Source organism: Magnolia sinica, chromosome 2 (assembly GCF_029962835.1).
Source record: "Magnolia sinica isolate HGM2019 chromosome 2, MsV1, whole genome shotgun sequence".
Lineage (NCBI taxonomy): Eukaryota > Viridiplantae > Streptophyta > Magnoliopsida > Magnoliales > Magnoliaceae > Magnolia > Magnolia sinica.
This window is the reverse complement of record NC_080574.1, coordinates 135,172,422-135,186,651: the sequence shown is the minus strand read 5'-3', so window position 1 is coordinate 135,186,651 and position 14,230 is coordinate 135,172,422. Positions and strand designations below refer to the sequence as shown.

General features: G+C 42.5%; 1 protein-coding gene across 4 annotated transcripts in view; it reads right to left on the bottom strand.

The window, feature by feature from the left end:
• Positions 1 to 1,420, bottom strand: part of LOC131237775 (protein decapping 5-like) — a 37,506-nt gene extending 36,086 nt beyond the window's left edge. The window contains exon 1 of one of the 4 annotated variants that reach the window (XM_058235754.1): positions 573 to 1,420. In XM_058235754.1, the coding sequence (XP_058091737.1) occupies positions 573 to 750 (178 nt within the window). In that variant the 5' untranslated portion in view covers positions 751 to 1,420. The remainder of the gene's footprint in view (positions 1 to 572) is intronic. The other 3 variants (XM_058235752.1, XM_058235753.1, XM_058235751.1) reach the window with 3 other exon arrangements.
• Positions 1,421 to 14,230: the final 12,810 nt, after the last annotated feature.

The following is a 14,230-nucleotide window of genomic DNA, read 5'->3' as shown; positions in this document are numbered from 1 at the left end:
CAAGCTGAAAATACACTCACTTCAAATCCAACTTGAATCCCAAGAAATTGGGATTAGGAGTACAACCGTCGTCTATGCAACAAAATGTTCCAACCCCGAATCCGATTGCTCCAATTCAATTCGTTCAAACACCCAAACATGCCCTTAGCCACATACATCAAATGCAACATTTTTCAATTCTCGTATGGGAAAATAAGTTCTATTTTTATTCCAATTCACCACCCAATTAAAAATTAAGAGAAAAAACATAAGAAAATATTCAACATTTTCATTCCACCGACCATACAGAATCTTCTATAAATAAATAAATACTTCCTGGTTAAATAAAAAAAAAAAAAAAAAAAAAAAAAAAAAAAAAAAAAAAAATACACTCAAAACCCGTATAAAATGAAAAGGAGAAAAAAAAAAAAAAAACAAATTCCTAAAAACCCAACAAATCTCACGTCAGATTTAACAAGACCCATACCCCAAATCCAACAAAAATCAAAACCTATATACCAAAATCCCACAAAAACCCTTCCAGACCCTAAAAACCCCAATCTGGAGAAAAAATGGGGAGGGAGAGAGAGTACCGTTCCGCAAACCGATGCTGGATTCATCGGTGTTGATGTTGTAGAGGACGCCTTCGTATCTGATTTCGCATTTGGATGTCAAGCTAATCACGCTGCCGATGTAGGAATCTGCGGATCCTCCTCCACCGCTAGATCCTGAAGAAGCTTCTGCTGCAGCTGTTGCTGCTGCTGCTGCCATGGCTTTTCACAGCAGAGAGAGAGAGAGAGAGAGAGAGAGAGAGAGAGAGAGATCCTGACCTTTCTCTTCTGAAATTTGGAATTTTGGTTTTTCTAACGCTTCGATTTTGATATTTTTGGAAGTTTTTTTCCCCTTTTTCCAGTTCCTTCTCATCAACACCATCTGTCAGGTCTTTAGAGAGACGATATCGTACAAACGGAAGAACCATAATACGGTACATCCAACACTCCGCAGCACGTGTGGAATGCTGATACATCAATCTGGTCCACACAGATGCTGGGCCCTATCATGTTACTTTCAGTTCGTTTGAGTTTCTAGCATTGGATATTTGGCTGTTCTTGCTTTTCATTTTCTGCCGTCGATTTGGGAGCGGATTAGTTGTTACCCGACCCTAACCGTGTGGGGCTCACCTTGATATATTTTTTGTATATCCACTCCATCCATATGTTTTTATACTTCATTTTATTTATATATCCCAAATATCAAAAATATTCAAAACTCAGGTGGACCATGCCACTAGAAACAGTGAAGAATTACCATTAAAAAAATTTTGTGGGCTATAAAAGTTTTTAATCAATCTGATATTTGTCTCTTAACTTCATACATTTCTTATTGACATTATCAACAGTTTGGATGAAAAATAAAAATTACCAAAATCTTATTATGGGCCCTTTAGAGTTTTTAATGGTGAGGCACTGAATCACAAATATTTCCTGTGGTGTGGTTCACCTGAGACTTGGATCTTTCTAAGTTTTGGGAACCCGAACTATAATGGTCTGGAGAAACGGATGGACGGTTTGGATATACAACATACCATCAAGGCGGGTCCCACGGTTAGGTTAACACCTTAGAAGGTGTTACCCACCGGGTCACACTCACACCCAATCCGCTCCCCGTCGATCTAATATACACCGATCACATGGCTTTGGTCATGCGATCCCTGTATGTTTTATGGGATTAGATAGACGGATATAATTGATAGATCATCCTGCCACGTGTACTTTAGATATGCTCCCTTTCGGTTTTTCTATTATTATCTGCCCGGGTTTGAGAGATTTTGGAGGTGAGCATGGTTAACTGACCACCTTTTTTATCTTTCACGGAGGATGAGGGATGCACCGTCCACGTGGTGTGCGAGTGGGTCAATCCAGGTCGCGGGGTCCATTATGAATGTGGCAGAGATAGGAAATTACACTGATTTAATGGCCCTCATCTTTTGATATAAGGACGGTTGATAAGGGCCTGTTTGGCCGGACGGATCCCATGGGATTAGGAGGGATGGGATGGATTTTACGGCACCGTGATGGTGGTGTTAGTGGATTGGTTTAAGATACGTGGGATTGCTATATTCCGGGATAAGTTCACTGTGCCTGTTTGGCTTTACATTTTAATCCGTATACCCAAAAACCCTAGGCATGATTGGACAAGGTTAGGAGGGATGGATGGGATCAATTTTAAGGTAACGACAGTGATGTCAGTGGATTAATTTAAGATCAATGGGTTTGCTATATTCCGAGACAAGTTCACTGGGTCTAATCCCTCTTAATCCGCCCGGCCAAACAGGCCCTAATGATTTTGCCAATGGTTTGGATTCTGTTGAAATTTTTTTATGGTTAGGATGCTATTTCGACGTGACTGTCGGTTGTTTTTCATCCAAATGGGGCCCGAGATTTTGGACGGTTCGGATGCGGTAGATGTCTGCTGTATGTCCGGTGGATGAGTTACCAACACATGAAAAATTGTAATAACAATGGCGAACTATGGCCACAGATTACGAATTATTATGAAGGTCGTTGGACGAGAATTTCCAGTGGCCACGGCCCACTGGAAGTTCCTGTAGTTGAAAGCTATGTGGGGATATACCGGTGAGAAATCCACTCCATCCATTAGTTTCTAGAGTTTAAAATAGGATAGTAATCCAAAATTCAAGCAAGTCCAAAACTCATATGAACCACACCGTGCCACATGATACGGCAAGGATTGAACGCCTACCATTGAAAAGTTTGTGGCAGCCACACAAGTTTTGGACCACTATGATATTTGTGCCTACTATGTATCCGAATGATGATAACCTTATGAACGGTTTGGATGGCATTTACACGTCATGGCCGACTCCATTGAAGGTTTCAATGGTGGACGTCTCCATTCTCACTGTGTTTCCTATCGTGCGGCTGACGTTAGTTTTGTATATAACTGTATCATTTTCTCTTGTCCTGTTGGGAGCTTAATAAACTGATGGATCAAGTAGATCTCTCAGGGTATCTCCATGGGCCCCACATAGCATCTTTCCTGTAGGCGCGGGACCATGCAGTTTGGGTCCGATACAGTATTGGCTAGAGCCTCAGGAACCGTAACAGGGTAGACCATCGTTCTACATTACAAGTGGTTAGCCATCAATGTATCAATTGAGCTGTTCAAATAGTGGGCCTCATTGTGGATTTCCTGATAAAGATGCAAGGATGCTGGGTGGGGCTCACTACGATGTTTGTGAGAAATTGATTTCATTCATCCATTTTGCAAGCTCATTTTAAGACATGTGACCAAAAATTTAAAAAATAAAAAAATTAATAGATGAAATAGTGGAGATTCAATGAGCAGCAATTGAAATATTTTTATGGCTATAAAAGTTTTGTATTAAGATTTTTTATTTTTTATTCGTGAGAATAAGTTTATTAATAATTTGGATGACATAAACATGAAGGTGGAACCTAGGCATTTCTTTCTTCCATTTTAGTCTACTTTAGCTTTGGATACAACTCATTTTTTTGTTGCATGTTCTTAAATGAGCTATCAAAACTGACGGACGGGGTGGATTTCTCACAAACAGGTGGAACTCACAGCAAAAGCATTTGGCAGCAAATCCACGTCCTCTGTCTTTTACATCCCGATTCGAAGACCACTATTTAAATGGCTAGGATCACCCGTTCCATGCCGTGCGTATATTCATCCATAGCAGGTCTCATCAGATGGCCAGTCCTGTTTGAAAAATAACAATGCCACGTGTAATGTAGTAATTCAGCTGTACCATATTCCAGTTCTTCCCCTTCCATGGTATGATCATCCGACCCCTTTATTTGACTCGCCACTCCCTGAGTCCCCGCGAATCTCAGCCGCTTACTTTACAGTGGTCTGCACGTGATAAAGACTGAGTTGGTCGGCCATTTATTCGGTGGGCCATAGCCCAAAATATCTGACTCATTTTTTGAGGCTGAATAACGGTCCTTGTTCTTTCACCCATCAGTTTGGAGGGCATTGACTGGGTGGAGTAAGGTAACCTGATTGCTGCAGTTTTACACCCGTCCAACCAGTTGTGGGGCCCACCGGATCGGTTGTCCTAATCAGGGGACGTGTACCTTCCCAAATGAAACTTAGGCCTGAGCCTGTCCGAACTCTTTCAATGCACTTGAATTGGTTGGAACCACAACTCACAATTACGAAAGTGTCAATGGATGGGTATCTACTATCAACGGTTGTCTATGGTGTGGCACACCTAAGTTATGGATTGACCTAATTTTTATGTTCATGGCCCACCGCTAAAGGTCACATCTGATTGGTGGAGTGGATATCCAACCGGCATCAACGTAAAGTAAAGCTCACCGAACTTGACCTCACAAAACTTGACACGTGTGCATGTGTTTATGTATACATACTTACGTACATACATTACTGATTCTTGATAACTTCTGACACGTGACGTGGCGTGAACACAAAATCCAAAACCTCTAATACATGATGTGAACACAAAATACAAACAATCCATGAAACTCCCTACACTAAACCTTTTATTAGGGCCTGTTTGGCCGGGCAAATCCCACGGTATTAGGAGGGATGGGATCGCCTAAATCCCACCGTCCATCCCACGCGGCTGTTTAGAGTGGCATATATCCCGCGGTGAATTTATATGTCGGTGTGACTGAAGAGGGATTGCGAAATCGCTCTTGGGATCGCCTGCCACCCTGCGCTGCGACCTTGAGCCCATCCCATGGAAACCTCTCCCATCCCGCGTACGGACCGACGGGATCGAGCGATGGCAGCGGTCAGGAAGCCGCTGGAGATGGCAGGAGATCATCATTCTCGCGTGAATCTGGTAAGCGTACAAATACCCGCCTTCCGTAGAGTCTTTGTCCCTGTGAGTTTCATCTGAGGGATTGCTTGTGGAAGGTATGCGTTCATCTCCCTCTGAAGGGAAGCCTCTATCTACGCTTCTTTCATAATTGCATTTGAAAATCATGTGTTAACAGGCCCCTCATGCTTTCCTGATTGGTGATTTCTTCATGCATGTACGGTCCAGCTATCAATTTCTCCTATAAATTGGGGCTTCTACATCGTGCACGTTGTCATCTCCGGTTTTGGATTTTTATGTCTTCTAGACGAGGTTGTTGGCGGATTTCACTATTGATGCCTTCCTCTAGGGGGTTTTGGTCCCTGCATGTCTGCATGCTCTTATGGATTGAAGCTTCCCATTTAAGGGTTTTATTACTTGCATGTTCTGCTGCCGGATTTCAGTGTTGATGCATTACTCTAGCTGTTTTCTTCCTTATATGTTCATTCCATTATGGTTTTATACTTTCCATTTAGGAGTTTTGCTACCTACGTGTTTTATTTGGTGGATTTGAAAATCTTAACGCCTTCCTCTACGGGATTTTTTGATCCCTGCAAGTTAATTCCTAGAATGATTTGATAGCCATAATTTGGGGGTTTTGCGATCTGGATGTTGTCATTATCCTTTTTCGTTCAAAATAGTCTCTCCTATACTGTTTTCTGGCTTGGTATTTTTCAGCGTCCAACTACAGATGCATGCCCTGAGGTGGGTGGTGATAGAGATGAAATCGGACAATTTTTGTTGTGATTCTTGGGCATCATAAATGTATTTGCGATATGATTTTTGTGTTTCTAATGTTATTGCTGTAATTCATTAGGTAATAAAGCGCTCATGGATTCCCACCATCGATACTGATTCGGTTTTCTTTTGTTTTATTTCCATCCATCTCTCCCTCTCTATTTCATAATGTCCATTTGAATATACATGTGGTGCTTTATGTAGATCTTTGATCTGTATGTCTCTACAAACCTCAAAGTAAATGAACTGTTTGTTCATTCTTATCTTCTATTATAAATCAATGAGCTATATTGACAAGCTGTGTATTGTTGTAACAAATGTATAGATACCTGATGAATTGACCGTCCAGATTTTGTGACCCACACAGGTATGATGCATGTTTTTTTGTTTTGTTTCATCAGAGTTCCTGTTAAAATGTCATGGGTAGCTATGCTCCTCATAATACAATTGAGTGACATTCATTTCATACATGAAAAGGATGGGGATCTCAAGTAGCTAAAACATGAGTTTTGGTAATGCAACTTGGAATGAATCCTTCGCTGTTTATATTGTGAGAGAGGTTGTGAATCACAGCAACTTTGTTTTTTCCAGAGACATCAAGAACTCCGTTGTACTCGGGATCCCTCTGCCCTTGTGTCACGTCCCAAACTCAGAAACGGGGCTCACAAAATTTCTGATCGTCGGATCCGGCGTTGACAGCCTCCGTGGTACCCCATTCTCGGCTCCCAACGCGCATGCGCCAGTTTCCGATCCTGGGATCCTACAAGGAGAATTTTCAGTATGATGATTTTTTTTTTTATTATATGGAGCATAACCACAAGTTTACCCAAATCACAAAGGCAACATCATCATCATATATCCACTAATATAAATATTTGAATACAATGCTGAAAGGGAAATACATATGTCGAAAATCAAAACTCCAGAAGACAGCTGCACACCCTTAGCTCAACGCTGCTGCAACCCAACGCCACCTGCACGCATCTATCGTGTATAAGCTTACAAAAGCTTAGAGGGTGGAGAAAGTGTGTGCCCAAGGTAAGTGCCAAGTATACCATAAAGCCCATAAATCATACATCATCGGAATAAGTGAAAATACTGACAAGATCATTAATCATATAATATCAGAGTAATGCGGAGATATGGGATAAGTCCATAAATGATATCAGATGTACCAAAGCCATGCGATACGAAAACATAAAAAGACAATAACAAATGCTGAGGATACAATGCAATATGTAAATCCTGACGAGCCATGAATACCATCAACCTCATCTAGGCTATAAGTGCAAAAACATAGTAACCCAAAATGCTAAGTACTGCGGATGCAATGTGATATGCGGTGCGAATGAAATGACCATGTTGGAATGTGAAGTCGGGATGATAGTACGAAGTATCACAGGCTATGGCGTCCATCACAAGGGACTTCTATCCAAACCAGTCCCATACATAAATTTGGATAGTCAGACACAACGTGGTAAACTCCAGATCTCAGGTTAGTTGTGCGCCCAACCGAAATCCTGGCCATGCAATGGTACACGTAACAAATAGTTACGCACCAGCAACCCGAGTGGATAGTGAATGAATGAATGAATGGATATGCAATTCCTGCTCAATAAGTCCTCATATCAGTATGGTTACTCTCTGGAGAAATCACCGGGGTCTATTATACTCGACACCGACTGCCTCCTCCTTAGCTGCACAGCCCAGCAAGTGGAATAGACCTCACTATCCGCCTGACCAGTAGTCTGCCAATACCTACCCGGCTCGTCGATAGCGGACCCATTTACGAGCTGGTCATATTCAGCCTAGCTTATAGCCCCCTCACTCGGGCGGATAAGGCCACGCCCCCTCTCAACCGACCACGACACAGTGGGAGACGCGGCCTACTGGTATTCGGCACTCGGGTGCTCATGTTTCACTCGGTCTAAACGTTGGGGCTACTCCTGGCCTCGGAGGTTCTGAGATTTTCACCAAAGGACATCCTAAGTGCCCATAGTGCTATAACCAAATATTTTCGGTGTTCCATTTGGCCATCCACGATGTGTCTATGGAGGCCACGACCCTGATGTCGCTAGGGTGTACAATGATCAAGTTACATATATGCGAGATACATGAGTCACACTATCTAGTCATGCAGCAATTCTGCACGTACGACGCGATAATGTAGGCACTCCGTCTCATAAGGAGTCCCGTAAATAGTCTGCCTAATGGCGTCTGCAATGATCGGTCACTACTCATATCCAGCACGCGGATGATGCATATGGCATGAGTCATGGAATTATACTAAGCATGTTATAAAGTAATGAACTATCATTACAATGCAAATGGGCCTAGACGACCAACACATAACAAGTATGGGACTATCAATGGGCCTTATGGGAGTTATAATGCGGACATTTAACCAGCATTATTCTTACAATGTGGACGTCAAACCAACATTTGTTCCCACGGTATGGCCCGCCATAAATATCATTACACAAACCATGGTGGAATCACACAATGCGATAGACCTTGTATACATCCCAGTGGGCCTCAACCCATGGGCCTCAAATACATCAAATGGGCCCATCATATGGGCCTTAATACATCACAATGAGCCTTAATCCAATGGGCTCCAAATACAGCACAATGGGCCTCAACCCACGGGCCTTTATAAATCACAATGGGCCTCAACCCATGAGCCCCAATACATCACAATGGGCCTCGACCCATGGGCCCCAAATACATCACAATGGGCATCATCATATGGTCCTTATATATGTCAAGGTGGGCCTCACGAACGGGCCTCATACACATCACGGTGGGCTTCACAGATGGGTCTCATACATATCAAAGGTGGGGTCCACTTGAACCATAGATTTGTCTAATTTTTAGTCTTAAGCCCGTATTACAAGCTTGCCAAATGGTGGATGGTTTGGATGCAACCCATGCATCATGGTGGGGGTCCACATGAATTATGGACCTGACTCATTCTTTAGCTCATATCATAAAATGAGCTTTTAAAATGGGTGGACGGATTGGATGTAACACCTGCATCATGGTAGGTCCCATAAAGGCCCACCCTCAAATATATATACAATAATATATATATATATATATATATACACACACACACCAGGTACAGCCCCCACACGCTCACGCTGGTGGAATTTCACCACCTATGGGTTACACACGCACACACACCCCCACACGTGAGGTGGGTCTCATATAGATGGATGGCATGGATGAAACATATACCTCATGGTGGGGGGTGCCTCTGCCGTCCAGCAGCCAGCTAAAATGGCTGGACGGCATAGATTAAACACATATATCTAGGTGGGCTCCACCGTCCACGACAGTGGACAGTGTGCATGAAACACATACATTACTGTGGGCTGCACCGTTCGCTTGGACGGTGGGACTAAAACACATATTATTGTGGGTCCCACGTGGGGCCCACTGTAACGTTTGTTTTCCATCCAACTTGAAGATAAGGTCACGTAGACCTGGATGAAGAGTAAAACAAATATCATATTGAATCCAAAACTTATGTTAAACCCAAATGGGTTTCAATGGCAGGCATCCAATCACCATTGTTTCCTATGATGTGGGCCACCTGAGCTATATATACGGCTGAGATTTGGAGGGGGGCTCACTGCCCTAAGGGGCTGACAAATGCATGGTGTTGATGTGGGGTCCACATCACGGTGGGGCCCACATCTGGGGACCCACGGTCCCTGGCCGACCGTCCCAGCGCCCAGCGTGACTGCTGTACGTCCAGAGGACGTCAGCGGCAGCAGGGTGCTGCTTCTTATTTATTTTTATTTATTTAAAAAGAGTTTTCTCATGGTTTTTCATATGTGGGGCTTGCATTAGGTGAATCCAGCCCAACCACTGGATTCCAGGACTCAAGATGGATCAAACAAGCCCAATATGCGATGTATTTTGGGTGGGTAAAAACATCAAGGTAGATTTCAACGGTAACAACTACTGTTTTCAACGCTATGGCCCGTTGGAGAATCAGATTTGGTTCCTATTTTGGCTCAACGCCTAAAATAATCTGGAGAATGTAATGGACGGCGTGGATTTAATCAATGGATCAAGGTGTGGCCAGTATGAGTGACCCACCCCAAGTTTCAAAGCAAACTTATATTTTTGATTCACTGACAGTGCACCTCACTGTCCGTTCTCACTCCACTCTAAATGCGTGTCCAGTGTCCCTGGACGCTGGATGGTTGTGTATACAACATATCTAAGGTGGGCCCCACCAACAGGCGTGCTGCCTAGGTGGGCCACCAAATAGTTGGATGGTGTGGATAAGAGATACATCAATGTGGGGTCCATCTGAGTGGGCTTGCAATCACATCATCATATAAAATAAAATAAAAAGAGGGAGAGAGAGATAGAGATAGAGAGTGGGACACGTGTGATGGAGGGACTCCGGCATTATGAGCCCTCCTTTACATAATTTAAAACATACATCAAGTGGGTCCCGTTGCATGTGGGTCCACCAAATCAAAGATCAACGGTGGAGATCCCTTCTCCACCAAGATGTAAGGTCTACATGACCTCTTTTAAAGCTAAAAAATACACATCATGATGGGGTCCATGGATAATGGCCCCATCATGAAATGATCATGAAGATTAAGGTGGGCCATTGGCCACATTTAGGGTCCCAAGTGAGATCCATACCATCAATCGGTAGGCCTCACTTGGCCCATCATTAAAACATGAAAAATCTAGCCTAATGAGCACCCACCGTTTGATCTTCTCGGTCCGTTGGAACGCCGACCTCCTTGTGCCTCACTTTGATGGTGGAAGATGAGGTTTGAATGGCTAGGATGATGGGTTTTGGAATGGGAAGGTGGGCCACACACATGCACTTCCTCTCTTGGAAACCATGGACGTCCACTCTCTTGCTTGGATTTTTTGCTTGGAAAAAATGTGAAGGGAAAGAGAGGGAGAGATGGGATGTAAGGAGAGAGAGTGATGGATGTGAGGTGAGTGATGGGTATGAGGTGAGTGATGGGTGAGGTGAGTGATTGGTTGACTTTGGGGTTTGCTTGACTTGTGGAGAAAGGAAGCATGGGTTGCCCTTGTACTTGACATGATGTGATGTGATTGATTAATGAGACATGTTGTAGAGATTCTCTTGGGATCGCAAAAGCGCGGCGTTTCTTCGAAATAAACACCGGCCCACATCTTCCAACCAGGGTATCGCATCGGTGCGCAAGACGCGGCGTTGGAACCGCGACGACGGTACGGTCGTAATGATATAAGTCTTGGATTAAGCCGACTCAAATCTACGGGATACGACTTAGGGTCGTGCGCAAACATCGATTATACGTCGAAGGTTGCTGGAATTCGACGGGCAGGATCGAATGGGTCGTTGGAACAGTATAGGCTAGGATATGGGTCTTACACCTTGTGCATGCTAAGAACGTAAATATGATTTGGAACAACTAACAAACCGAAATATAATGTCAGTACCATATACAAAACACTGAATCAGTTTCGGATTTCAGATGTCAGAATCAGTGGAGAGATTGTTATAGATGTGAATCACACCAACTTTGTTATTTCCTAACAAATCAGAAATTCTTCCACTGTTTATGCAGCAACACACATAGGATTTTAATTGTATAACAGTTTCTGTTGCTATAGATGTTGTGATTCAGTTTCAGAATGGAAACAGGTTCAGAATAGTTTGCACAGGTATGTATGTTTAGTTTTAGATCAGCCTCATATTCAGATTTGAGATCCAGCTTACACTAGTATATATGTATAGTCCTAGTTTCACATCCGATTTCAATTTCAGATATCTCATATTGCAGAATCCAATTGAATTGCTTTAGATGTTGACATACAGATTCATTGTCAAATTCACGAGCATTTCTACACAACTACATTGTATCAGTTATTCGATCTCAAAACATATATAATTGGGTAGTAAAGTTCTTATTGTATATTTGGTCGACATATACTTGTGACGCAGGGATGAACGTGACGAGGATAACTACTCGGAATCCACGAAGCTTCTCTGGACTCCTCCCGGAGACTTCTTGAATCCACGAGGAAAGAAAACAGAAAATAAAAATAAATTCTAATAAATTTGAAATTGATTAATTGATCATTAATAATTGTCTAATGTGTCTCCTTACACCATTAATATAGAAAAAAATAAACTAAAATTTGTAATTACCAAAAATAGCAAAATTCTAACTCTAATAAAAATCATAATTCTATTAAAACTCTTCTAAAGCCTAATTTCTAAAAATAAAAATTGCAAATCAACTTTCTCTAGAAGAGTCCTAGTATAACTAAAAGTTATTTCTAAAAGGAAAGAAAATCTAAAACTCTAAAAATATTTAAAAAATCGAAATTACTAAAAATAGTAAAATTTTTTTAAAAATTCATTTTTGAGCTGAAAGTGCACGTTTTTTGACGAAACGGACAGATACGACCCACCTTTGTGGGTCGGTTCACCTCGAATGGCCTGTTTCAATAAAGATTGATAGGTTGCACGCCCCATAACGATACCTGGATCAAAAGTTATGGTCAATTCATAGTCCATCTTCTTTTGGCTCAACCATGCTAGGAACGTATTTGTGACACGTTCTACATCAGACCCCTCCACTTGAAAAAAACTCGTCCTCGAGTTATGCAAAGACTTGGCACATGAGTCTGAGATAACTTCTGACGCCGATGTTCATTAGTCCTTTTTTTGTACTTGGCATTAAGCTCTTGAGCCGACACAATACATGTACTCATATTTTCCTTGACTTGACTAATATTGATCAATTCATTCACATCTGTCTTCAAGATCTCATATTTTTTCTGATAATATGGGCAATTAGGCGGACTTGCCCCTGAGACGGGATTAACGTGGTTTTATATATCTCGTATGGGAGGCAATTTATCGGGGGGTTCATCGAGCACAATCTCCTTGAACTCCTGCAAAATTGGTTTCAAATCTTCTGGGATATTCACAAGCTCCATATATTCTTTCTTTTCAACTAATGGATATATATGTCTTGTTTTCTCAGATTGTTGGACAAAAGCCTGTTTAGTTGTGAGAGATTGTTCCTCAACTTTAGAAGTCTTAGGTTGGTTTTCTATTCACTCCCCAAGTATAGGTTTGTAATGTAGTAATAAACTCGGTGAGACCGAGGTCGAATCCCAAGGGACTGAAACCTGTACGTTATCTGAAACTAAGTAGAACTAGAATTAGGCTAAGTCGAAATTTAAATCAAATAAATTTAATGAATAATGGTGAGATAATTATCTAAAACTTAAAAAATCCAGGGAAAGGAAGCTAGGGATTCAGAGGATCCACTTGTAGAGATCAGAGAGATCTTATGCCTGCGTCAAGAACTCAACTGGACTTAGAGTCCCATCTTCATCCAGTTGAAGAATGTAACCATGGAAATCAAGACTGAACTTCCTTTGATATAGTTTTCAAGAGATGAAAGGTGTATGAATTAGAATGGATTCAATCACCAAACCATGCCCAGGAGACAAAGTAAACAACAGAATTAAACTAATTACCAACCAATCAATAATGTATGAGGGTTAGGAAGGGTACCGTCATCCAACCATACCCAGAAGACGACGGTGAACAACAGGACTTCCTGACATCATAAACATATAAAGAAAGGAACATGCTCAAAGCTATCGCAGACCCATTGTAATTTTAGTCACAACAGACCGTTAAAAACTAAAAATATTCCCTTAATTAAACTAAAATCAACATCAGTTCAGTTTAAACAAAAGACATAAGCTAAGAGTCTCCCATCACGCTACAAGCTTCACCTCTTAGCCCTAGCTAAGAGGTTTAGCCCATTATAGACATGGTGGGGCTAAAAGACTCTCTATAGGAAAGAAATAAATAAAAAAATAGAAAAGAAAGAAAAACACTCTTGATGCCGGCCTGTTCCACGCCTCCATGGCTGCTCACGTCCCCCCAGATCCCCCATGCTCTCTCTCCTTTCTCCTTTTTATAACAGCCAAGTAGGGTCGGTGGAGGAAAACTTCATGCGGATGTTTTTACGCAGTTGGCAACGCATCTTGTTTCGCAGCCGAAAGACAATGCCCAACAACTCCCACTTTCCCTGCATTTTGTCCACAAGATCAATGTCCCTTGGGAAGTTTTGGACGATACACACGATAGACGGTCCAGATCAGCCGTCCGATCATCATCGTGGGCCTACAATGTCCCCAAAACTAGTCAGCGCCGGACACGGAAAACAGGGCCTGCGTAAGTGGGTTCGCTGTGATGATCGGTGGGCCCCTGATCAGCGTCAAATGGAAAATCCAGTCCGTCCATCGAAAGAGGCTCGAAAAACTGGTCGGGGAGGACGTGTTGCAACTCAAGTTCGGTGTGGCCCACGAAAGCTTTCCTTGCACCGTCTATTTTTTGTTTGGACGATTGGAAATCATTCTCCGCTGCCTTCTGGGATTCTGTCACCTAGGCTGTGATAATAGGATTGGTGAGATTCCAATGGACGGTCCAGATCGAACCTTCGATGCATGGTGGTGGCCCACAAGATTTCTCCGCAAGCTCTGTTGCGAAACAGAGCTTACGGACGTGGCAGTGATGATCGGTGGGCCCCTTTATAGGCTTGTACGGATAAATTCACTCCGTTCATTGTGATCCTC